Source organism: Phaenicophaeus curvirostris, chromosome 22, assembly GCF_032191515.1.
Source record: "Phaenicophaeus curvirostris isolate KB17595 chromosome 22, BPBGC_Pcur_1.0, whole genome shotgun sequence".
Lineage (NCBI taxonomy): Eukaryota > Metazoa > Chordata > Aves > Cuculiformes > Cuculidae > Phaenicophaeus > Phaenicophaeus curvirostris.
The window spans coordinates 4,626,575-4,651,664 of record NC_091413.1 but is presented as its reverse complement, the minus strand read 5'-3'; the positions used below and the strand labels follow the sequence as shown (position 1 = coordinate 4,651,664).

Genomic DNA, 25,090 nt, shown 5'->3' with positions numbered 1-25,090 from the left:
TTTGGTTGTTGAATAAAGAACAGTTTAGGGATGGGCTTGCCTGCCTGGTGCCTCTGTGAACTCAGAGCGTTCCCTGCGCTATCAGGGAAGGGTGATCACGTCCCCCTCCTCTGGAACATCCTACGTGTGCGCTGAAGTAGTGCTTCCAGCTAAATCGGTTTGCTGAGGGCTCCAGTTTCCCTTGATTCAGTGTCAGGACCGGGCTTGCATGGCTATTATTCAAGAAGCTTTATCAGGAGCACAAAGCTAGCATCTGCCCTCCTGCTTCCCTCTGGGCATCACCAGCTCTCCTGCCCTGGGTTTGGCACACGGAGACTCCAGGGACCGCCTCACGGAGCCCGTTTGCAGGCAAAACTCGTTTCAACTCCTCGAGAGTCTCAGCTCTGGAGCGTGGTGGCTTGTTCGCAGCACAGAGGGGCAGAAAACCAGTGGGAACCGAGAAGCTCATCTGGGAAAAAACAGCAGAGATGCTGTGAGATTGCTCACCTCTCCCTTCCCTCGTTCAAGCCGACTAAGTTGTAATTGGGGCTGGATTTTAGGTTTTAAGCACAGCTGATGTCCGAGCTCTTTCCCTCAGAGGCAGCCACCGTGTTCTCCAGGCCTGGCTCGTGGCCTCCACGATGATCTCTGGCACAGCCTGCCCAGACCTGTGCTCACGTGGGCACTGATGGGAGGAGAAGGGTATTTTTCAAGGTTTCTGCTAGGTTTTTTTCCTCTGAAATACAAGGATGTGCAATTTTTTTAGTTTCAATTTAGCATTGGAGAATTTTATAATTTAGTAATTAAAATCTCTGATAGGCTTTAGAAATTGCAGCTAATTGAATTTAATGGGAAGATGATTTTCAATTTTATTTGATTACCCGGACCCCTGGCATTGGTATTTATGGGAAAAAAATGGGAAATGTGCTGTGTGGGCTAAGATGGCATAATTGAATTAGGGCTAATCGGATTTCTTCGTCATGAATTTCACTATAATTTTCCTATAATTTTCCATTAGATATCTAGTTTACAAATATTCACAAAGAAATGAAGCTCTTTCGGAATGGAGATTGCTGGCTAACAGGATTACGGGGACGATAGCTCGGCACTGCCAGCCCGGGCTCCTTCAGTAATGCAATCGCTGTGTCTGCCTCACACTTACCGCCCGCCGCTGCGCCCCGCACCCTCCGGCCTCTGCCAGGCTCCCCAGGGGACGCAGCCGCGCCTGCTCCGGGGGCTCTGCTGCCTCTTCTCGGCGGCGTCCGTGTGCCACGCCACCTCACACGCGTCCCCGACGGGGCCTTGGCGTGGACGCGGGCTCGCTCGGAGTCCTCGTATCAGCCCTGGCGACGCTCAGCAGCCTCGTTGCACGAGCAGCTTCAGCCCACACGTGCGGCATCGTGGGCATCTCGGCGCGCACGCGTCGCTGTCTCACGTGGGAGGGGATGCTTTGCCTTCTTCCCTGTGGCTGCGGAGGGGATGCTGCTGTCGCCTCTCAAAGGAGAGGTCACCAGGGTTTCCTTTCTCTGCTTTCACTGTGCGTTTCTTACTGTCTCCATCACCTCTTCTCTCCTCCCTGCTGCCACTTGTAATGAATCGGTGTCTGTCTTGCCTGCTGAGGCTGAGGGGACACCTCATTTCCTTTTAGGTAGTTGTGGAGAGGAGGGAGTTGGGCTCTTCTCCCAAGTGACAGGGCACAGGACGAGAGGGAACGGCCTCAGGCTCCACCAGGGGAGGTTCAGGCTGGACATTAGGAAGAAATTTTTCACAGAAAGGGTCATTGGTCCCTGGCAGAGGCTGCCCAGGGAGGGGGTTGAGTCCCCTTCCCTGGAGGGGTTTAAGGGACGGGTGGATGAGGTGCTGAGAGACATGAGTTAGTGATTGATGGGAATGGTTGGACTCAGTGTTTCGGTGGGTCTCTTCCAACCTGGTGATTCTGTGATTCTGTGACATCGTGATATGATGGTGTTTTCACCGATCCCCATCCCAGCAGAAGCTTGACCAGTGAAAACAAGTCTGAGGGACCTGGGAGTGTTTAGCCTGGAGAAAAGGAGGCTGAGGGGAGACCTCATTGCTCTCTCCAACTCCCTGAAAGGAGGTTGTGGAGAGGAGGGAGCTGGGCACTTCTCCCAAGGGACAGGAGACAGGGGGAAATGGCCTCAAGCTGCATCAGTAGAGGGTGAGACTGGACATCAGGATGAAATCTTTCCCGGAAAGGGTCATTGGTCCCTGGCAGAGGATGCCCAGGGAGGGGGTTGATTCACCTTCCCTGGAGGAGTTCAAGGGACGGGTGGACGAGGTGCTGAGGGACATGGTTTAGTGTTTGATAGGAATGGTTGGACTCAATGATCCGGTGGGTCTCTTCCAACCTGGTGATTCTGTGATTCTGTGCTCCGTTGGGGACAGTCCCCTCGGTGTGCCATCCCAGTGCCCTGTGTGCCATCCCAGTGATTCGTGTGCCATCCCAGTGCCTCATGTATTGAGCTGGAGCTCACGGCCTTCTTGGGGTCAGCTCTGGGCTGGCTCAGGGTGGCATTTGCTGGTTTTGCAGTGCCAGTTACCTTCCCCGCTGGGTGCTGTGCCCAGGTAGAACGATCCCCTCGCCTCTTCACCCTGGAATCCCCAGGCTGCACTTTTCATCGCCGTAGTAAATTGTAACTAATTGTTAGAGCGTTCAAACCCCTGCCACTCCTTCCCCCTAAGTCTTCTGGGCCCCTGTGGAGCACGAGGACGCGCAGGGCTGTTGGCTGCTGCCTGGCCTGCTCCTCGTACAGTCATTCCCTCTGGGCAGCGGTCAAGAGAGCGTTTGGCTTCCAGCAGGTGCTGGAAGAGCAGCAGCCACATGGTGGGGAGCTGGTGTCCAACTCTTTGGGTGACTCCAAGGGAGGGTAAAGGCAGAAGCGATGCTGGCAGAGCCCCACCCGGAACACTGAGACTCGGCAGAGCCGCTTTGGCAACGCTTTCTGGGTGCCATGTGCCAATAATGTGATTGAAACTGAACTGAGAAGGAAGGAGCGAAAGAGGAGGAAAGGGAAAGAAAGCGCGGATTGTCTGCTCCTGCCACCCAGGCCCCGAGGCCTGCGGGCGCCTCCCTTGACGAAACAGAAATCAAACAAAATTACAGAAATAGGGCAAGAGCATTTGCCTAATAGACTCCCCGAGCAGGAGCAGGAGGAGGAGCGCGCGGCTGCCAGATCTCCAACCTGCAATCTGCGAGCCAGCGCCCTGAGCCCACATGAATGCAGAGCGCGGCCCCGGGCCTTGGGGTCAGCTCGGGCTCAGAGGGGAGAAACTGCCAAGAAAATGGGCTGAGCATAAAAAACAAAGGTAGGAGAGACACACACAAAGGGGGATGTCCCACATATCAGCGTGACTCACCCCCTGCTCAGCCCTGGCACACTGTCTGCGGGGAAAGCATTAAACTGTAATAATAATAATAAATTAATCATCCTTCCCCCTCCCATTGCACTTTTCATCTGAGGATCTTTGAGCACCTGGCAAACATTAATTACCGAGAGCTCCCGACGCCCCTGGGAGGGTGTGAAGGGACAAGGAGAGATCTCTTCACCTGCCAGGAAGGGGCAGCCGTGGCTGGAGCGGACAGGACAGCTCTCGCCGTGGCACCCTGGAGCAGTTTGGAGCAGGATGAGGGTGCTGCCATCCCTCCAGATCTCCTGGGGACGGGGGCTCCGGGAGCCGCTTCGTGCCAGGGCACGGGCAGAGGCAGCTTTGCCTCGAGAGGCTCCGTGCCCTGGAGAGCTGGCGGAGGAAGGGGGGATGCTCCCCTAACAGGGGGCACTGGGGTCCCCGGAGGAGCAGAAAGCTCCACAGTGTCTGAGAAAGGCAAGAACAAACTTTTCTTGGGTAAGAGGCAAAAGAGGGAGGGATGGGGAAATAAAACCTGATCCTGTGACTGGAGATCGCTGAGATAGGAAACGAGGCCTTGCCGTTGCGTCAGCTGCAGGGCGTGGACTTCACCTGAAAAAACTCCTTGGCAAGTTGTTCCTGCACGGAGGAGTGGGAGGGACAGCGGGAAGTCTGTGGAGGGGATCCTCCGGGTGTGTTTAGGTTGTGTGTGTGGGTTCATGTGTGTCACGGCGTGTGGGTATGTGTGTATTTGAATGTGAGCGAGCACAGAGCATCCTTGGCTTTACTGGAGCACAACGCGTGCTGCAGGGATGGGAGGGGTGGGGAACATTTGTGTACCAATGTGTGAACGTGCTCAGCTCGGTGCACACAGGAGAACAGGTCTGTTTAGGGGGTCTGCGTGGCTCCGTGGCGCAGCGTGTGCTCTCCTGGTCCAGAGCTGGACAAACAGCTGCTCGCGTAGGGAACTGCTTAAATCCAGAGTTCACAGGAGAAGTGAAAATGGAGAAATCTGGGTGATGCAAGGTGCAGTGAACTTATGGGACCTGTCAGCAACCTCGCACCTGGAAGAAAGCGTTGGGTCCAAACTGAGCTGTTACAAAGCCAGAGGTGAACCAGCACAAACGTTTCTGACGCTGTCTGTCACTTCCCGGGGTCGGGTATTCCCTGGCAGGTGCTGCAGCATCTGGCTCGGGCGTGAGGACCGAGACAGGCTCTGACGAGGACTGTGGGTGATGTTGGCCGGGCTGGTGCTTGTGTCAGGGCCGAGTGAAATGCAGACAGGCAGGATTTTGGGCGACAGTGCTGGTCAGAGCCAGTGGCGCAGCTGGAAACCACCAGGGGAAGTCGGGGCGATGCTGATCGTGTTTTCCTCATCTCTCAAAGCCGTCACTGGACAGCACCGGCTGGGAAGGGGCTCAATGCTGCTCCTTCCCACGCGAGAAGCGCCGCACGCTCGCCTCCCACCTGCCACTGCTGTCCCCACGCTGCTTCCTGGCCCGTGAGTGGCTCCATTTCACTCCACTTTTTTAGGTTTTTTTCCAGGAGAACCTGGAATACTTGTGATTCTCCTCTCCCTGCTCTCAGGTTTTCATGCATGGAAACGCGGCGCTTGCGGAAAGAGGGTTTGGTGACACTGAGGTGGCAGCGTTGGGTCTCTGGGCTCGGGACGCTCGCCAGGTGAGCAGAGCCAAGCAGACCTGGGCTCCTTCCAGCCCTGTGACTAACCCGTCCGGCCACTTCTAGTCCCTTCCCTCGCTAGTGCCTCAGTTTCCCCATCCATGCAGTGGGGTAACGATGCTGGCGTCCTTTGAAAAGCACATTAAGTTCTGCTTATAAAAAGGATTTAAGAGTCAGTGAGTCCGTGGCTGCTCCCCAGCCTCGGTGAGGAGCCTGGCTGTGCCAAAACCCATGGAGCCAAACACCGTGTGTTCACAAAAACAGCCTACAACCTGCTCAAAATACCTATTTAATCAGGTAAATAATCTGCTCGTTTGTTTTAAAGAAAGAGGCTTATATCTGTGTTTACCCAACACGCCTCTCAGAACCTCCCTCACATTCTTTGCTACTTAGAAAAATAAAGCAACAAAAAATGAGGAAATTCACTGCAAAAGGAAAAAAAAAAAAATAAAAAAATCCACCCCTCCTGTGGGTCCGGGAGCAGCGAGGGCTTCCTGCGGGCATTGGGCAAGACGCCTCGGCGGCCGGGGTTGTGACACCCTGAAACGCAGACGCTCCCCGCTCCGGACCCCGAACCAGCGAGCCCGGGGCTCCAGCTCTTCCCGGAGCCGGGGCAGCCCGAGATGGGGGTCCTACCCGCCTCTCCAGAGCCGGGGCAGCCCGGTATGGGGGTCCTGCCCCCCTCCCCGGGGCTCCAGCCCTCCCCGCCGCCGGAGCATCCCGGGATGCGGGTCCTGCCTCCGGGTCCCTGTCCCGTCCCCGCAACCCCGGCTCCCGCTGCTCTGACCCTGCCCGGTGGCCGCGGGTCCCGCACCCCAAGGTCCCGCCGTGCCGAGCCCGGTTCACCCCGGGGGGGCGGCTCCGGCCCCTTTCCCCCCTTCCCTCCCGCAATCCCCGGTTCCCGCCGGGCGCGCGCGCCCACGTGGTTTGTCGGGTGTTTTTTTCGCGCGGGTCGCGCACGTGGGATTTTCGCGCGCGCGGGGGCCCCTCGCCCCGGACTCCTCGCAGGGTCCTAGCGCCGCCGCCCGCTTCCCCGCACCTGCCCCCCGGCGCGGGGCGTGTCCGTCTGTCCGTCCCGCCCCCCCCCATCCCATCCCCGCCCCCGTCCCCGCTGCCAAAGTGAAGCCGGGGAAGGACCGGCACGGCAATGACATCAGTGCTTTAAACAACTTGTTATTCGGGAGCAATCGGCTGCAATTAGGTATTAATTAAGTATTATGAAAGTTGATTATTTAAGTGAATTCGGCTTTCGTCTCTCCGACTATGGTGAGTACGGCACAAGCGCCCTCCCCGCTGCCCGGCGCTCCCCGTCCCGTGCCCCCACCCCGACCCCCGGTGCCCCCGCGATGGGGAGCGGGGCGGGCAGCGCTCGCTTCGCTCCAGCCCCGCAGCCCCGAAACTTTTCCCGGCTCCGGAGAAGCCTCTCCAGGTGCCGCCGCTCGCAGCCTCTTTCGCTTTTCTTTCCCTCGCCTCGCGGAAGTTGCGCTCCCCCCCCCCTTCTCCCTCCTCGCTCCCTCCCGGCAGGAGAGGATGCGCGGGGGAACTTCTCGAGGCTTTTGAAACGTTTGTGTTTTCGCTTTGTAAGTTGTGCGGGTTGGTTTTCTCCCATTTCGTTTCGCTCCCCCCCACCACCCTTTTTTCTTTTTTTTTTTCCCCTTCTCAGGCGGTGCAGGTCGCCTGTCAGGTTCCTGCGCTGTCTAAATGAAAAGGAATTCGGTTTATTTGGGACGAGGCAGTGGCTGCTTATTACATTTAATGAGTTTTGGTTCTTTTCTTCCAGCCGGGGCAGATCTGGGATGGGGTTGTTGTTGTCCTTCCAGGAGAGGGGTGTGAGAGCTCCCCCACCCTCTGCGTGCGCAGGGAGGGCCCGTGGGGCGATGCTTTCAGCTTGGATTTCCAACCTTAGGAGGTGGATTGGGGGATTTGTAGGTTTTGTGGCGTGTCCGGTGCTGTTGGAGCAGGTACCGGGAGGCAAACGGGGTTGGCCTGGCCTGGTGCTGGGCTCAGCTGGGTGTGGTGGTGGCCGAGGCTCGCAGGCGGCTACGAGCTCGCTGGGTTTTCCACCCAGTCTGGCTTCGGTTTCATAAAGCTGGAGTTTGGTGGGGATCCCTTGGGCCGTGTTGCCTCCTTCTTCGGGACCCGCTGGCATCACGTTGGCCCCGTACCTGCCGCCACTGCTCCTGCAGAGTGGTTTAAACCATTCTTTTTGGTTTAAAACAACCGTGGCGCATCACCCCGCTCCAGGTAACCACTGCCCGAGCGTGTGTGTGCGCGTGTGCGTGTGCGGTGTTCCTTCTCATAAGGAGTAAGAAGTAATAAACTGGTTGATGATTGACCGGGCCTGAACTATGTACTCTGATATTTTTGATGGAGAGGATAAATTTGTCGTCTTTTCGTTTATTTCTTTATTCCTGTCGTTGCTATCAAGAAACCCAGTGGCTGGGGAGCTGCGGTCGGGTCCGGCCGTGGGCGTGCGGCTGCCTCCCTTCTAGATCAAGGAGCTGCGTGGGCAGCCCAGGAGTTAAGGATGTGGTGAAACTGCAGGAGGGTAAATGCTTTAAAGAGTAATAAACAGTGATTTGCCCCTGATCTCCATCTCCGGGAGCTGCCCCGGGCAGGCAGTGCCCTCTGCCGGCTGGAGCGCTGCCCGCTGACCAATGAGCCCCGTGCCCGCCCCCAAACCGGGCTGAGCCCCCGCAGGACCCTCCTCCTCCTCCTCCTCCTCTCGCAAGGGTTGTGGGTGCTCTGCGTTCCCACCGCTGCGCCCAGAAAGCGTGTGGGTTTGGGTGCTCCGGGATGGGAACCCGGCGGCCGCGCTAAGCCATGGAAATGAGGATCTGGGAGATCTGTTTAAGTCAGCATTACGATCCGTGTGTGGGTGAACCCGTCTTGTCATGATCTCGGGGCAAAGACCTGCCCCATAATCACCATCTCCAACCCTTATCTACTTGGGCCAGCTTATCTCCTTCCGTCGCTGCCTCTTGAATTCTCTCCAAGCCCTCCGGCTGTGGCTCCCCAGAGGCAGTGCCCGAGGGCTGCTCGCGCGAGCTGCCAGCTGGCAGAGCCAACTCCGGAGGGGCTTCTTTCCCAGAGGGACTTGGAATGTGGGGTCTGACAGGCTGCTCTTACCGCGGGCTTTCTCGGCTCACTCGGTCCTTGCCTGCACCTTCTAGGGCCAGAAGCGTTCGTCATGGCTAAGGGCTGGAAAGAATTCATGGACTGAGTCCACCCGCCCAGGATCGTGGCAAGATGTTCCTTACATGTGACTTTCTGCATGTCTGGTTGTAAATATCTTGAGTGACTGGGCACCTGTCACTTCCTTTGGGAAGCTGCTCCCCAGCCTAATTATCCCCTGTATGAGATTACAGGAACTGATCTCAGAACAGGGACCAAGGAACCTGTGGTAAAGGGGTGGAGAAACACCTAATTTCCCAGCGAAAGGGTCATTTTGTGACTTTGTTTTGTCAAATCACTGTTGTTGTTTGAAACACCCTGTGGATCGGAACACCTTCTCTGCGCTGGGGGGTTTATTTGACAGAATAAACTGTTTGGGGGGTCAAAAATTGTTGGGTCAACTGTTTGGGGGGTTTATTTGACAAGAACAAGTGTTTGGAGACACGTTGGCGCAGTCCAGGTTGGTGTTGTTCTTGGGCTTGAGCTCGTGGTCTGCAGGAGGTCCCCAGGCTGTTCTTTGGGGGTTCAGGGCACTTTCCACTAGATCTGCGAGATGATGCTTGGGTGCAAAGCGTTTAAGTACTTAAGCCGACCTAGCAAAGACTCTTCCTTGGGCTGGGTTCACCCAGGCAGGGATTAACCTTCTCCTCGTGGTGTTAAGCAGGGCCCAGCTATTGAGGCGTGTGCTGCAAAGCCGGTTGAAGTTCATAGGAGCGTTTCTAGTGGTTTGGTGCTATAGAACCATAACTCGCAGAAAGACCAGAAAATTGATCCCTGAGATAATAAAACTCCTGTTTCCCCACCTGCACCCTGTCTGCTGGTCCCAGCTCCGCCACGGACAGAGCGACGTCTGCTCATGTGCGCATCCTTCCGCTGTGAAACACCGTGTCCAGGACGGGCAGGTGCTAAAACCAGCTGCGAGTGATACAGTCTGGAGAGGATCAAGTATTTAATATGTAGCTTCCATATCATCGGTTTCTCTTTTCCTGGATTCTGCTTCCACTCCAAGTCCTCCTCGCCGCTATCAGAAAGGATTATCTGAGCTTGGACTTTATTTCAGGGCTCTTGCCTGTGTTGCGTGGCCTGTCACCCTTCTCATGCTGCCACCGTGCTCAGCTGCCCTCGCAGCGAGAGCCTTCGTGGCCCCTCTGACTCTCCCTCTAACGTCAAATCGTACCCCGAGGCTGCCGTGTCGCCTACAATTTAGGCTTCCCTGTGAAAAGTTGGTTGAAAGTATCTGGAAAGTAATGAAAAGTCCCGTGGGAGGCGAAGACAGCTCTTGCCTGTGCTGCCGTCTCCCACCTCCACCTGGGCTTCTGCTCAGGGTTTGAAGACGCGGCCGTTCGCAGGCTTTGGAGAAGGCAGGTGCCACCCAGGAGTGCTGACACGGCAGAGGCCACGCTGACCCATCCAGCTGGGCTTTGGGAGAACCAACGGCCTCGTCCTCAGCTGCACTTTGCAAGGCAAAGAGGGGGCAGAGGAAGCTTGGCTGGAAGCAGGGGAGGGGCAGAACCTACAGCCAAAAGTCCCACGCGGCACCGTCTCCTCCCCTCTGGTTCAGTGCGGACTGGATCAATTTGGACGTCTTCAGCAATAAAAAATGCCGATGTCGTCCTAATTCACCAGGCCCCGAGATGACAGCAAATTTACATTTTTTAATTAAACTAGCAGCCAGTTTTTATGAGAGGGGGCTGGGTTATGCAAATCAAATGGTTGTGTACGAAAGATTAGGAGAGTTTGGGAATAAATTCCACAAATGCTAATAAAAAAAAAAGAGAGAAAATGAGAGGGGGGAGAGAGAGGGACATTGTTCCATTAGCCCCTTTTAGACTGATTTCCCGAGGGAGAAAGCAACGGGGGTGAGAGATGGAGGCAGCTTTCAAAGACAGGTAAAATCCATTTTGAGGATTGAGAGCCCCTTGGACCAGGACCTTGTTGCTCCCCGTTTCCTCTCGCAGGGCTCGCAGGGAACGCGGAGGCAGGCGGCAGCAGCAAAGGGAGAATTTGCCAGCTCCTAATTCCCAGTCCTGCCTGGCCGATGATCTTACCTGCTGGAACGCCAGCCAGGGACTGCAGCCCGGCTCGGGGCGTCAAGGGGCTGCCAGGGGTCCCAGGTGGGTCAGGGGCCAGGTCACAGTGGGATTTGTGGGAATGTGGACCTGACAGGGGAGAGAACATTCTCTGGATTGGCAACGCCCAGGTGCTACTGGAGGGGATCCACAGGGCGACTCCAGATGGGAGCATCTTTGGGGTGAGAGAGGGGGCACAGAGCAGGGACAGTGGCTGTGACCCCCAGGGATCCAGACCCTGGGACTTCGCCCTCTTTTCTGGGCAGCTTTTGCTGGTGGGTCCTCCTGGGCAGACACAGGCATGGGGCTGGGCTGCCATTCCACACACACACAAGCTTCGTCGTGTTTTGGAGAGGCATAAGGGATGCTTCTCCCTCCCCTAGATTGTAGAACCCCTTGCTGCCCATCCATAAGTGTCCAAACCCAGCTTTTAACTTCTCTTCCCCAGGGCTTTAACTTGGCACCAGCCTTCTTCCCTCTTTCTTAGGAGACTTCCCATCTTTCTTCATGTGGTGGTTCTAGAAAATAAAACTATTTATCAAGTCTTCTCAAAAAAAAATAGTGGCAGTGAACAAAACCCCCATATATTTCAGTCACGGCAAATATGTTCTTGTTTAAATTTCCCAAAGAATTTTGAGTTCCTTTTGCATTTGGAGTTAGGTGTGGTGGCCAGGTACCAGAGCAATTGTTTGCTTTGCCATGGAGAAACACAACCAGCAAATTTCTGGAGGCTGGGAAACTGCTTAAAGCTTCCAGTCCTAAGGCAGTTTCATGCTAAGAATGAAAAGCTGAACAACCCGTGTAGGTTGGCAAGAGAGAGCGAGGGGTGGAGAGAAGGAGATGCAAGGAAAAAAAGTATGGGAAGACTGAAGTCATTGAGTGCATTTTCTGGCAATCCCATGAGGATTTGGTGCCTCACTAGAGAGTTTTGCCACCCGTTTCTGGTTTTGGGGTGTGAAGTGGTGATTCACCTCCATGCCCATGTTTTGCTCTGGTGACATTTTAGCAGAGCCTCTTGTGAAATCCATAAAAACACCCGAGCTCGGCTGGAGCGCCTCTGGAGGTGTTCCCCACACCCAACACCTACGTCCCCGTCACCCTGCCCTGCTCGTGCACATCTGCCCCAGACGCTTGCCCACCTCCACGCTCCTGGACACTCACGTGCCCCGTGTCGGTGTTGTGCTGAACTTCACGTTCTCCGAGTCGCGCTCTCGAGACGTCGCCTTCCTCCGCACTCGGGCTTGCGTCATCGCGGCCACGAGTGGATCTTCCTTAGCAGCCAGAGGAGATGAGCGTGGTCGGTGCCCTGTGTGTTGAGTGTCTCTGTGCTGCTGCGGTGGCCTTGGCAGCTGGCTCGGTCCGCAGCCACAGGGGGATTTTTGTAATGTGAGTTTTGGAGCTGAACAAGGGCCAAGTTCAGCCTAAATCTAGCAAAGAGCTCCAAAATGAGTCTGTGAGACGCGGCAGGGTTTGGTGTGGGATGAATAACTCCTAATCTATAAAGTGGGCATAATCATACTCCCCTGTGCAGCCCAGAGCCAGGGCTGGGCGCTTCGGGGATGGAGATAAGTGAATGAGGGCTGGCTGCGCTCCACGGCCGGGTGCGGGGGTCGGGCAGGAGCGCTCCTCCCTCCGCCCGAGGTGTGGTGGCTGGGGTGTGGGATGTGGGAGAGCTGAGCCCGCTTCCCGCGAGCTCCTGCACCGCCTGACCCGTGGCACCCTCGACTGGGACATCGGCGGCGCCCGCGGGTCCGGGGGCGGCTCGTCCTGGAGCTGGGCAGGGGGTGCAGGGCCCTGCTGGGCTTTGCTGGTGTGATGGTGTCAACCCCAATGCTGGGTCTGGCTTGGCCGGGGCAGAGCGGAGGAAGAACCAGGAACTTTTACCTCCCCTACATGGGAAACTGTCAAAACCCAGGTAGCAACACCAGCTTTTGTCTGGTATTTCCAGAAAAACCCGGCGGGACCTGGCATCCCAGGGCATAATTTATTATGGAAAAATAAAATAATAAAGTCCCAATCCCTTTGAGGCCTGAGTCATAGAAGCATCTTCTCATTAAAGCAGCTCCACCTCTGCGGGTGCTGTTTGCCAGCACCGTGCCTGTATGAATCCGCCCGCCCAGGGCAGCCCTCCTCCTCCCCACTGCCATTCCCCACCACCTCTCACCTCCAGCACCCCTTCCCCTACCCCGAGGAGCACAGTCAAGCCACCTCCTCCCTTCTTCAGCCCAGGGGTGTTTTGTTGGCATGTTTTGTAGACAAACGTCTTCATCTTCGCGCCCACCTTCCACCCCCTGCGCTCCCAGGTTCTCGGGGCACGGCCCTGGCTCCCACGTCCTGGCGTGGAGATGGCTTTCCATGGCTCGAAGCTCTCTTCCAAGTGGCCCCTCCGCAAGGAGGGGAAGGAGAGGAAGCTGCTCCCGGAGTTATTAGCATCTGCGTGTGCCGGAGGCAGGCAGCAGATGTTAGCAGAGGAGGACGAGGTTGGGGAAAGAGGGTCTAATTTTCCTTCTTGCCTGCATGTGAATATCTTTAACAGGAGCTCAGTAGGACAAGAATTGCAGTTTTGCAAAGTTGATCCAGGCACTTGGAAACTTTCAGAGAAAGCTCCTCATGCTGTGTTTGCAGTCCTTTGCTCTCGCTCTCCTCAGCCTGTTTCTATAATGCTCTATTTAACTCTTCTTGCTAAATAACTTCCCTTTATGTCCTCCTTCCTTTCCTTATTCCCACAGTCCTGTCACTTTTTCTCACCCTCCTGCACTTCCCATTCTGCCTTTGATTCTGTCTTGGTTTTCCTTTCCTCCCCCCCCTTTCCATTATCTTACTTTCTTTATTTTTCCTTTCCCCATTTCTCTGTGGGCAGATATTCAGATGAGCAAACTTCTTCCAGTTAAAGGAGGTCATGAATATTAGGATTTCTCTATCAAACAATGAAATATGGCTCAAATTACTCTAAAGAAAAGGGCCCTTTTCATAAACCACCTGCTGGGTTTTTTTGAAAGGAAGCACAACCGCTTGCCTGTGTGCTCCAAGCAGTTGTCTCTCATCTCCACCTCGCCAAGCTTTGCTGTTCCAATTTCTTCTGGATTTGTTGCTCTTGGTGGAGTAAGTCTGCTCTTCCCAGACTGCCAGCACCCAATGAGTCTGGGTTTGAACAGGTTGGGACAGGACTGTGATTCTGGCAGGATCCTTGCTACTTTGAATGAGGGTTTGTGATCGTGCTTTTTTGATTGCGGTGTGCTTATTTTGGGGTTTTCTTTTTGTTTTCGGCAACATTTCGGTCTGAAACTCATTACCTCTCAGCCTGACTGAGAGAGGGATCTCGTATTCAGGTGTCGGCACCAGCGGGACGTGGAGATGCACGGACACCTCTGCCTTCTCCTCATCTTGCTGGAGTGAAGCTGCCCTCTCGCTTATCATGAGGAGGGTTGTGTGGAGTGTCCTGCTCGGCCTTGGGCACCCACTGGTGGCTGTGACCATACCCTGGTGGCTGTGGCCATACCCTGGTGGTGTTCACGGTGCGCCCCTGTGTGCGCCGAGGCCGAGCTGAGCGCCCGTTCCAACCTGTTCTAGTGCAGCCCAGCTCGCTGCTGGGAGCTGACTTGTGCCTAGTGAGGGCCGCGTCTGCAGCGCTCCAAGAAGTTAGAGCAGATCCGTGCTGGAAGCGAGTCCCTGAGCCAGGCAGGGGACAGGATCCGTGCTGCTGTCCCCTTCCTCCCAGCCTCATGGCTTTGGAGAAGGAACTGTGAGTGCAGCTGCAGAAATCCTTTCTTCTGACACCTCAGAAAGCCAGGTATGTGCTCCGTGACGTCCTGCGTGGCCTTTGCCAGCACCAGTGCAGCGTGGCCGTTCGCAGGGGCAAGGAGGGCGGTGGGGCTGTGCCCTGTGGGCCTGGAGAGGTGTGAGCTGAAGGGTCTCCATGCTCCCTTGGGAGCCGCAGGCGTGGGCAGAGCCAGAGACAGGGACAACAGAGGACACTAACTTCTCTCAGACTTGTTCTGTTTTCGGTCCAGCCTATTTATATTCATCGGAGTTGCTATTTTTTCCCCAGTTGCATGGATGTGTCTTGTCCTCGCTGTCTTCCATCTTCCCTGAGCAAATCTTGCCGCTTTCCACATGCCTGTCCCGGGAGGCGCACAGCATCGTCCCTCCTGGGCAGAGAGCAGGCTTCTCCGAGGAGATGCCTCGCGGCATCACGCTCCTTCCAGGAGCCCAGCAGCCCTCCTGCCCTCTCCCAGCCAGCCCCACGTTTCCCTGGACAAAAGCTGCACACGCAGCCTGGGCTGTGTGAACACCGAGTTTGTTTTGCCAGGGTGACCTGTTTAATCATCTCATTTTCTGGTGGCCGTTTATTCCTCGTTTCCACGGTTACAGCCCCATTAAGAGGAGAAGCAATAAGGCAGCGAGTCAAACAGGTAATAAAAACATTAAAGCCATGTGCGCATTGGGAGGGAGGGAGGGCGAGCAGCACTCAGTGAGACGAGACGGGCCGTGCCGGGGAGACAGAAGGGTCGCAGGGAGCCTGTGCACAGTGTGGTAACACCCAACCTCTGCTGGGGCCAGCGCAGCATCCCACAGCCCCCTGCCCTGCTCCCTCGGAGCGTGCTGAGCGTCGCTGTAGTCAGCGTGCTGCTCTCCCCACCGCTGTGCTGCTAACGCAGAGTTGTGAGTGGCCAAAAGCACTTGAAATCAGAGCGGTTTTGCAGCTAGATTTTATTTCAGGGCTTTGGCAGACGGGCAAAAGTTGGAACTTGCTGTTTGTGTTTAGTTCCTGTGATGATGAGGAGATCTCATAGCGACCTTCCAGTACCTGAAGGAGCTACAAGAAAGCTGGAGAGGGACTGTTCACAATGGCTTGTGGTGACAGGATGAGGGGTAACAGGTATAAACTGGAGAGGGGCAGATTTAGGCTTGATATAAGGAAGAATTTCTTCACCATGAGAGTCATGAGACACTGGCACAGGTTGCCCAGGGACGTTGTGGCTGCCCCATCCCTGGGGGTGTTCAAGGCCACGTTGGATGGGGCTTGGAGCCCGTGATCCAGTGGGAGGTGTCCCTGCCCATGGCAGGGGGGTTGGAACTGGATGATCTTTAAGGTCCCTTCCAGCCCAACCCATTCTATAATTCTATGCTGGTGGACCCAAACATGTGCCGTTGCATCAACTCTACCGTGGTTCTTGTCAGGGTACCTGCTGTACCAATGTCAGCTGAGGAGAGCGGCTCTGCACGGTTCCTCAAGCAGCACTGCTGCTTCAAAACACTGTGCTAGAGCTGGCTACCTGAACCGACACTGCCTAGAGCATCATGACAGTGGTTTCAGGCTTTCCTAGGTAGAACAAGTGTCTGTTTATGGAAGGGCGCATTTCTGCATCCTCCAGGAGAAGGTCAGGCTCCATGGAAACAGGACAGCCAGGTCCCTGCTCCGTGGCAGCACGTGGGCTGCCAGCAGGCGACCGTGGGGTGGGAGCTGTTCCCCTGGGAGCAGCGGGGATGCCTGATGCCCGTAGATAGAAATCAAGTTAGAGCTGTGGACGGCAGGCAGCATAGCCAGGAATTACCTCTTTTCCGCTAGGAGGAACCCCCAGAATTCTATTTTTCCACTGTGGGCTCATGGAAGGAAAGTCGTGAGGTTAAGCGACCTAAATCAAATCCTTTAGCATGAGGAGAAGGGGACTGCTTTCTGAGCAGCTCATGTTCTTCCAGGCGGGGTTTGGGTGTGAGATTTTTTTTACTGTACGCTTGTTGTCCCATACCTGACTTTGCCAGCAAGGAGATCACGGCTCGCGCCCCTTAGGAAATTGCAGGCTATTTGTACGCTTGGGCTTGGTTACTTTTCCGTATAATTTCCCAGAGTCCATGGAAGCCAAGCAACATTGGATCTGTGGTGATGAGATGTTAACGAGTGAGACGACATTTCAGTACCTGTCTTTCATGTGAGGGCCACTGGCTGTCTCGGGTGGTCAAACGGTGTCACTAAGGAGTGATGTTGAAACTTGCTTGGACGCTGCAAGCCCAAGGCTTGGATTTGCAAAGTCACGTTGTGTTGGCCAAGTTCTGTTTCTTCAGAGTTGGAGTTTTATCAAAATTGCCATGTCTCGGAGCAGTGAGGAGGGCTGGTCTCTCCCTGGAGACCTGCCCTGGGCTGGAGAACATCAGCTTTGTGAAACCTCTCTTCATTTCAGGCAGTGTGTAGGGTTGGTTTGTGAGCTGTCTTGGTAATTAAGAACAAAAATGATTCTCCAGGACCCTCTCCCTCTTACCATGCTGTTGTGAGGGGCCTCATCCATTCCTGGGAGCAGGGCTCGACCTTCCTTTGAGCGATCTCTGGCTACACCGTGTTGTGCTTTGAGTTACCCAGGGTAGGTGCAAACCCTGATGCTTTATACAGGCTGCTTACCAGAAATGAGCTTAGGGACAAGGAGCAAACAGCGTAGCTGAGAACTCCCCTGCGACAGATGGGTTTGAGCTGCTGGGTCACCGTCATAAAGGAGGAGGGGGCCATGGGCTGAAGAGTTCTGGCCTTCAATTGAGGGTGAGCTTCAGTGGTGATGAAGAGAAGAGGTTAAATATAACCATCACTCTCACAGAGGTGGCACAGCCCTAGCAGCAGAAGTCTTCAGAAAAGTGAACAAGAAAAGAGAGCAAGAAAATAATCATGAAAACGCGAGGAAATGGAGTAAACTCATTCCAAGGGTGCTTTACCTGCTGGCACTCGGTGCTGAAATATCCAACCCCATTACAGCCCTGCTTTGCCCTGCTGGGATTTTTTATTATTATTTATTTATGACATTGTTTGGGGGGGTTACAGTTTCTTTTCTCTGGCCTTTATCAGAAAGCATATTTGTGGTGAGCGCCTGTGAAAGGACCTGGCTCGCTGAGTAAATATTCAACGTGGAAATGAGCCGCGTGACCTTGAGGGGGGGAGAGGGAGGAAGGCTGAGAGAAATTTATAAAAAGCTGAAAAAGAAAAGAACAAGGAGAAGGGAGGGGAGAGGGGAAAAATAGATAAAAGGCCTGGCCAGACTGGAAAAAAGTCACAGAGGAGGGAAATATTGGTGTTTCTCGTTAAATCAGTGATTGGAGGTGTGGTGTGAGACACCTTAAAGGAGCCCGATTCTCGCTGCACGGAGCGCTGACACTTTGAAGAATCGACCCATTTAAGGTGACTCCAGTTGGGCACCACAAGTCAGTAGTCACTTTAGATCGTCTTGGCCTGTGTTCAGAAGGGTGAATTTTATCCTTGGCGAAAGGCCAGCGGGAGGCCTTGCTGTGTACTGTTCCCGTTCCCAGAATAGGACTCCTGGACCTCGCGCGGGTCCTTCAGGGCAGGGGCAGAAACCCCTGGCCCCACGTTCTGGGCTGAGTTTCTGCTCACTTTTTCTTGTGTTTGAATACAGAATTTATTTGAGGACTTTTGAGGGAGCTGTGGATTCCTGGGAAAGGTACTGGACAAAGCAGAAGCCCCTCTCCTCCGTGCAGGGGCAGCAGGGATCAGCGGGGCCAGTTTCCCCAGCATTCACAGGGTCCCTCAGGAGTGTGAGGTTGAGACGTAGGTACTCGCTTTCGGAAACTAGAGAGGATCTTGGTCAGTAAAGACCAGGAAAACACTGTTGTGAGGAAAATACATAAGAATATTTGGGTAGAAACAGGCTACCGTCGCTACCAGAGACCCAAGATGTGAAGTCCAAACCCCCTCTGGAGTTTGGATTTCCAGACTGCTTGGTTTGGGCTGGAAAGTTTTTCCATCAGCCTCACATCTGGTCCTGGAAGAACTAAACTGGATTTTAGAATAGCACTATAGGGACCAGAGAGAGATGAGCAGGGAGAATCTGCAGGTTTGTGGTTTTTTTTCTGCATGGGATGTTCCCCTAGCGTGTCCTTGGTGTCATGATGATGCCAGCATCAGGAAGCCCCTCGGTCTCAGCTCTCTGCTGCCCATCGCCGCGCGTCGCGGGAGGGATCCGGACACCCAGGGAGCACCCAGCAGTCACGGGGGCTGGAGCAGCAACCCTTGCGCTGGCCTCCAGGCAGCTGATGGCTTCTGCTGAATTTTTTGTTGTCTGAATGCGAGAAAAAGAGTTCAGATGCGTTTAGGATCCCTTTACACTCAATGTGTGGTCATTGCTTTGGCTCCTCGAGTCTTCGGTTGAGAGGGGAAGTCCAACTCCACTGGCATCAGCACTTCAAGACCGCTGCTCGCTGCCATAAGCGTTTCAGAGTGTGGGGCAAGGACAACCTGAGCCCTCATTTGCGTTAAAGCAGTGCTGATTACCTTCCTTCGGTTAAAACAAATAGCTGTGCTAATGATCTTCACATACACACCTTTGAATTTTGATTCACTTGGGTGAGGGGCATGGTTTAGTATTTGATAGGAATGGTTGGGCTCGATGATGCGGTGGGTCTCTTCCAACCTGGTGATTCTATGATTCTGTGATTTATTTCTCTCCGTAAGGCTGAAAACTGTGGAATGAGGTTTTCAGTGCCTGTCTGGGAGAGCCCTGCTGGGGGGAGGAGCGCTCTTTGTGATTTCTGTCCAGTTGGAGTGTGTGATATAGTAGCGAAAAGTCTCATCTACTGATGACCTCAAAATAATTTCTGTAGCAGCACGGTGTGATGTCAGACCAACTGCGTGCGGCTGGGGGGGAAGTGCAGGCAGTGGGGGCCCGAGTGCCTGACACAGGGGAAAACCAGCATAAATAAAAACCCATCAGTCCAAGGCTCAGGGAGGAACTTGAGCAAAGTCACCAGTGCGGATGCCAGGGCAAGGAACTGTAACTGTGCGTTTAATAGCTTTGGATGTTTGCTTTTATGTGACAGTTGCTGTTCAAGCAAGCAGATTGGAGAATTCCAGACTTGCATGGAGTTCAGGGGTTTTATTTATGTGTTGGGCACAGGACATGAGTGGGCTGGGAGCGCAGGGTGGGTGCACAGGGGGAGGAAGGGCTGGTACCGTGCCCTGGCACTCACTGCCCCGTCCACTTGGTTCACCCGTGCTGGGCTGAGCCTGCCTCTCTCAGTCCTGTCTCCTTTCTCTGCCCTGAAGTCATTTTCCCCCCAAAGCCTCCTCATCCACCTGCTCCCCGCTGCTCCTAGCACTGTGGTGCCCTCCCAGGAGCATCCTCTGCCCCATTCCCTTGGATGCCCATCCTCTGCCTCCCATCTGCTCGACCCAGGAGCTCTCAGCCTGCAGAGCCCTGCCCCGCGCCCAAAGCCCCTCGGAAAGCGCAGCCTTGGGTTCCCCTGAAACCGTCCAGAGAGCAGGGAGGCAGGGGCATGTTTTCGCAGTTTATTCTCCAAAAGGAAAGCCTGCGAGGGGTGAGGGGCAGACTCCTTGCAGCGAAGGTGTTAACAAATAGCAGGTGATTAAACATGACAAGCAGTGACATTTCTGTGTGGGGTTCTCAGTACCAGCAATGCCAAGAATGAAGCTATAAACCCTGACATTTTGTGTTATGCACTGAGGTTTTTAATAGACATCTTTCTCTCCCTCCCCCCTGTTTATTTCTTTTTTTTTCCTTTTTCTCTTCTGTCCCTTTCTCCCTCTCAGTCTTTTCCTGACCCTCACCCTGGCTCTGTCCCATCCCAAGTGCCCCCACCTCCTCTTCCCACACCTCCCATCCTGCCCTTATCTCTGCTCCCTTGCTTTACCAGACTCATTTGTTGGATGGCCTTCACTTTTTCTTTTGTTCCTCTCTTCGTCCCTATTTTCTTGTTACACTTTTCCAAGCTTTTTTGCTTTTGGTGGCATCATTCCCCGTTCCTTACTCTTCCTCCTCTTAACTCCGGTCTCTGCCATATGCGCACACGCTTGCAGCCTCTCACACACATCCACACTCCCACAATTTGTTGCACACACACACACACCCCCCACTTCCAGCACACTTTTCCGCTCTCCCCCCCACGCCCCCGCTCTCTTCTGCACCGTCTCTCACATGCGCTCGCACTTGCTCTTTCCTTTCTGTGCTTCCCTTCTCTTGCTCTTCTTTGTCTTTGTGACTCCCTTCTGCTGTCATCCTCCCTCTCTCTCTGTTCTTTTCCACTCTCTCCCCTTCTCCCTCCCTTCCCTTTCTCTTTTTGGGGCCTGATGTAATACGCTAACCACGGGCAGCCAGGCCAGTTGCTTGTCAGGGAGCAGGTGTCCCACCCCTGAGTGATGTTTTTGTTAATAACATTTTTGCCCTGACTCAGAAGCCAGCGTTTTGGAGATGGGTTGTTGGGTTTTTTTTAAGGCCAGGAGCTGAGGAGGCTGTGATTTCGGGAACAGTTGCTGGGTTTGTGCTAAAAGGACTGCAACAGTTGTTCTGCTGAGCGAGAAACGTTGGAACAACTGCAGATTCTCCCTCTCCCTCTCTCTCCATATCTATCCAGAGGGCATTTGGAGGTGACACCCAGTGCACCGTCCCCCTTGCAGCCGGCTCTGATTGGAGCCGACGGGCTGCCGCTGGCTCTCGGCTTTAGGGACGGGGCGCTCCTGCTCCGGAGCTCACCCTCCCTCCTTGTCAGAAAAAACCCTTCCCTCATCTGCCTCCTTTGCCTTCTCCTGGTGGGGTCATGGGCACAAAATTAGGAGAACACCAGGGTGACCAGAGCTTTCCAACATTGAGCTCTCCCCGTATCCCCAGCTCTCCGGGGCTTAGTAGTGGTGGCTTGGCTGCACGATCTGAACTCGAGGAGATGGTCTCCAGGCTCACGGAGATAGAAGGGTTCGGTGGCAGTCGTCTTCTCCCCAGTGCATGACCTGCGTGGCTCACTGCAGCTGATCAGGCTGCGGTCTCCTCCTTGGCGAGGCCAGGGGGCAATGCATGATGCTTTCCACTCGGCGGGATGGAAATTGCGTGGGCTGGCCCGTCAGAGCCTGTCTGCTGCGCTGAATCAGCCCGGCTGTCAGCACCGGGGCCTGAACCTTCCCCATCTGGCTGCCCCCGTGACGGTCACCCTGCAAAAGCCATCGCAGAGCGCCGCTGGGGGACTTGAGGCATCTCCAATAGCTCTTTGAGCTGCACGGCGATTGCTCCTCATCCGGCCACGGCAGTCGCTGCCTCTCCTGGGGTCCCTGGGGAGGATCTCTAGGAGGCTCTGGAGATTTACCTTGCGCACGCTGTCGGTGCTGAGCCTCGGTCCCCTACTGCCCCATCGCTGTGCTGGGAGCATCCCGGGCAGGCGCGAGGCTCCTGTGGGCGGACAGCGAGGACAGGGGCCAGGGCAGCTCCCATGTGCAGGAGGTCACTGGGGCCCCAGTGTAAAGGGCTCAGCAGGTATTTGAAACGAGTCCAAACCAAACTGAAGCTTCAGTCCCAGTATTTTCTCTTCCTTGACTCTGCAGGCGCTCTAAAAATCAAAATACTTCCTCCTAAAGACCCCGCCTTCCCATAAAACTGCCTCTCTCTCCTTGTCCGCCCAGGTCTTATTGATCCGGCACCGCAGACGGAGGCTGCAGCTTGAGTTGCCAAGTAGGGCAGATCAATAGAGACTTGGGATGGGATTGTTGGCAGCTGGGACAACCGTTTGTCCCTCCTGCTCTCCCGCCATCCTCCAGGAAACATCCAGCATCACAGTGAAAGCAGGTGGAGCAGAGCCCTGTCCTTAAGCTTCCCTCTCACCTTGTCCTTCCCTGTCCTCCCCGCTGCAGCCGCGGGAATGGAGGCCTCTGCGAGGCTGCAGAGGGTGTGTGGCGCATGTGGAGCCTTACGGTCCCCTTCCCTGTGCTGGTTCCACCAGCCCTTCCCTGCCACTTACCCCTCGCAGTGGTCAAGCTCGCTCTTTCATGTGCTGGAGCAATCCCGGGGGTCATTCCAGCCTCCCCGAGAGCAGGACTTGGCCATCTTTGTTTGCAATCTTTTTATTGAACAAGGGCTTCCTCCCTGCCTGGATCCAAAGTAGCTCCCCTCTGCCCTTCCTCCCCGCTGGGCCATCAGCACTGCTGTCATCGTGCCGCAGATGGGGCAAGCAAGGCACAGTGACGTGAATTCTTGAAGAGCCGAGAGGGACTCAGGGCTGGAGCTGGGGTTAGGGGCCACGATTCTGGGCTCCCTCGCCAGCGCTCAGCCCCTCGGCCGGGGGACGGTGCTGCTTCCCATGCCCAAGGCATCCCCCACGTCCTGCCTGTGCGTGTCCAGGAGCTGCGGGAGAGTCTCCAGCGTGACCCGGAGGGAGCAGTGGGGAGGAGAGGGGTGCTGTGCGAGCAGCTTCCCCTGCTCCATGTCTGGAGAAAGCGGTTAGCGCTGCCATAAGAGATCCTTAACCCTTTGCCCGCCTGCCTGGCTGCCAACCCGCTGGCAGGTGCCGAGCGCCGCGCACGGTGAAGTTAATGAAATGAGTATTTCGGGGAGGGGGGAGCGAGGCTCTGTACAGCACCCTGGGGCCCTGGGTTTATTAATGGTGACCTGCCATTAAAGACTAAAGTGCTAACCTGGTCATATTTAGCAGCTTTCAATGGTATCCCAGTGGCCTCCGCCTGCAATATCAACTCCTGCCTTCCCCCCGCAGCCCCAGGCCGGCAGGAGCTGACTCCAGAGTTTCTCTGCTACGATGAGTCTGGTGGGCAGCGCTAAGAAGTCTCCACGCTGCTGCTGCCAGACAGATTTCCACCCCCTCCTGCTGCTCTCAGCAGCTTCCCCCTCTTACTGCAAGGTCTTGCCAGGGAGCGCTTTGGAAAAGAGGACCAAATCCTGGCATCTTCATCATCTCCTTTACTCAGACAGAGCCTGGGGTCACTGGGAGAGGGAGAGGTGCCAGTACGAAGCTCACAGCATCTGGCCATGAAGGAGAGGCACGCTCGGGCTCTGCAAAGTGCTTCCACAGAGCCCTCCAAGAAAGCGCTGGCAAATTATCCCTCTGAGGTAGCAGGCTGGGAAATGAGGCAGCAGCTCTGCCAGACCTGATTAAAACAGGACTTGAGGCTAACAGCTTCAGGTCAGAGCAGGAGGGCGGCTCTCGCTGCTACTGTCCCTCTTGCTCTGCTCCAAGAGGGACTTGGAAAGCCCAGGCGTGGGGGAACGTCCCCTAGGGGACAACAGCAGTTGGATATCGCAGTGACAAGCACTTTAGAAAGATGCTGGGGGCTGCTGCTGCTGCTGGTCCAGGCAGGGATCAGTGTTAGCAGAACACAAAAAAGCCCCCGAGTCTCCTTGAAGCTAATTCTGCTCTTGATGCCTCCCCAGAAGCAAGATCCTGCTGTGCTCTGTGTGCCAGCTGAGATTATTGCCTTCCCTGATCACTTCTTCCTGGATTAGAAACTCAGCACAGAGCGTTTTGCCGTGTGTTAGTCCAGGATACCTGCTAGAAGCTCCCCATGGTGCAGACCCTTGCAGCGGGATGGGGGAATCACGGGGCATCACCATCTCGGGGAGCTCCTGCTGCTGCAGACGGGAGGTGGGGACACCCCTTCGCACCCCTCTTTTGTTTGTAGCTTGAAGAGCGAAGCCATCAGGGATTTTCCTCTGTCCAGCGAGCCCTGTAAGCCGCAGGTCCCTCATCCTCGCAGTCCTGCCCTTCATGTGGGCACGTTTGTCAGCGTGGGCTTGAGGCCATTCCGCGGCAGAGCCAGCGAGGGCAAGGACCTTGTTCCAGTGGGAGCTCCAGCCCTCCCAGCCTCCCAACAGGACGAGTGCCGCTTTGGCAGCCAGGCTGGGGGCAACCCTCGCTCTCTCCTTTGGCTCTGTGCCCCCGCTGATCCCGAGCCAGGTTTTGCTGTAATCCCTACATCCTGTTGCAGGTTCTTAATCAGCTGGAGCCAGCCTGGAAAAAAAAAAGAAAAAAACAAACAAAAAAACCCCAAAAAACCCAAACCCCAAACTGTTGTGGTTACAGCTCCCCACTCCAGGGTGGTGGTGCCTTCCTTGGGAAGGGCTGGGAGGGATTGCAGCTCACTTGCTGCATCAGAAGAAGAGAGAAACAGAGAAAAGGGGGGTGTGTGCTTCTGCTGGGGGTCTTGGCAAGACCCACCCGTGTCTGTTCCCCTGCGGAGGAGATGGGTCTGAGTTTGAGGCACGGATTCCAGCACAGCCGAGGGATGTTGCCCCGCCAGCCCTCGCTGGGCAGGCTCAAAAACTCTCTGGGTTGTTGTTGTTTTTTTTTTTTCCTGTTTAATGCATAGAATAACACTGATGGGTCTGAACAGCTCCAGCCAGGCGACGAGGGGAAAGAATAACAAGCTCCTGAATGTCAGGCGAAATTATGGGCCATTGCTATTTAGGGTGAGTCTGGTGGATTTAGGGCCTCTCTGTTCTATTGTCCTGGCCGCTCTGAGCATTGGAGCAGGCGAGACACAAGTCGGGAATTTTATTGCAGTGCATGTACAGGGGAAGGCTGGTTCTGAGCATTTCCGGAGCTGAACATCAGCTGTGGGGGATAGGGAACATTTTTTGTTGGGAAGCTGGTGAGATGTGATGCGGAGAGGAGGCTGGAAGTCCTGGAGAAGTGGTCATCCAGCAGATGAGCCCTTTTCCTTCCTGCTCTGTGCAGGGTTCAGCTCCAGATGTTCATCAAACTCCACAAGTCTTTGTAAGGTTGGTCTCCATCCATTGAGCCTTCACTGGCTATCCGGCCGCCGCACTTGGCAGGAGCTTCCCTTGGAAGACCTGGCTGGTCTCCCTTCTTCGTGTTCATAGAATCATAGAATAGTTTGGGTTGGAAGGAGCCTTAAAGCCCATCCAGTTCCAACCCCCCTGCCATGGGCAGGGACACCTCCCACTGGATCAGGGACTCCAAGCCCCATCCAGCCTGGCCTTGGACACCTCTAGGGATGGGGCAGCCACAGCTTCCCTGGACAACCCATTCTAGTGCCTCACCACTCTCATAGTGAAGAAATCCCTCCTTATATCTAG

The 25,090-nt window shown here is 55.2% G+C and overlaps 1 protein-coding gene across 7 annotated transcripts in view; it reads left to right on the top strand.

Annotated features, from left to right (window-relative positions):
* Positions 1-25,090, top strand: part of CASZ1 (castor zinc finger 1) — a 199,532-nt gene that overhangs the window by 101,882 nt on the left and 72,560 nt on the right. For 2 of the 7 annotated variants that reach the window (XM_069874649.1, XM_069874641.1), the window contains exon 1: positions 6,128-6,291. The exons of 4 other annotated variants lie outside the window; for them this stretch is intronic. In XM_069874649.1, the coding sequence (XP_069730750.1) occupies positions 6,243-6,291 (49 nt within the window). In that variant the 5' untranslated portion in view covers positions 6,128-6,242. Of the gene's footprint in view, positions 1-6,127; positions 6,292-25,090 lie in introns of those variants that run through there. One more of the 7 variants, XM_069874644.1, reaches the window with a different exon arrangement.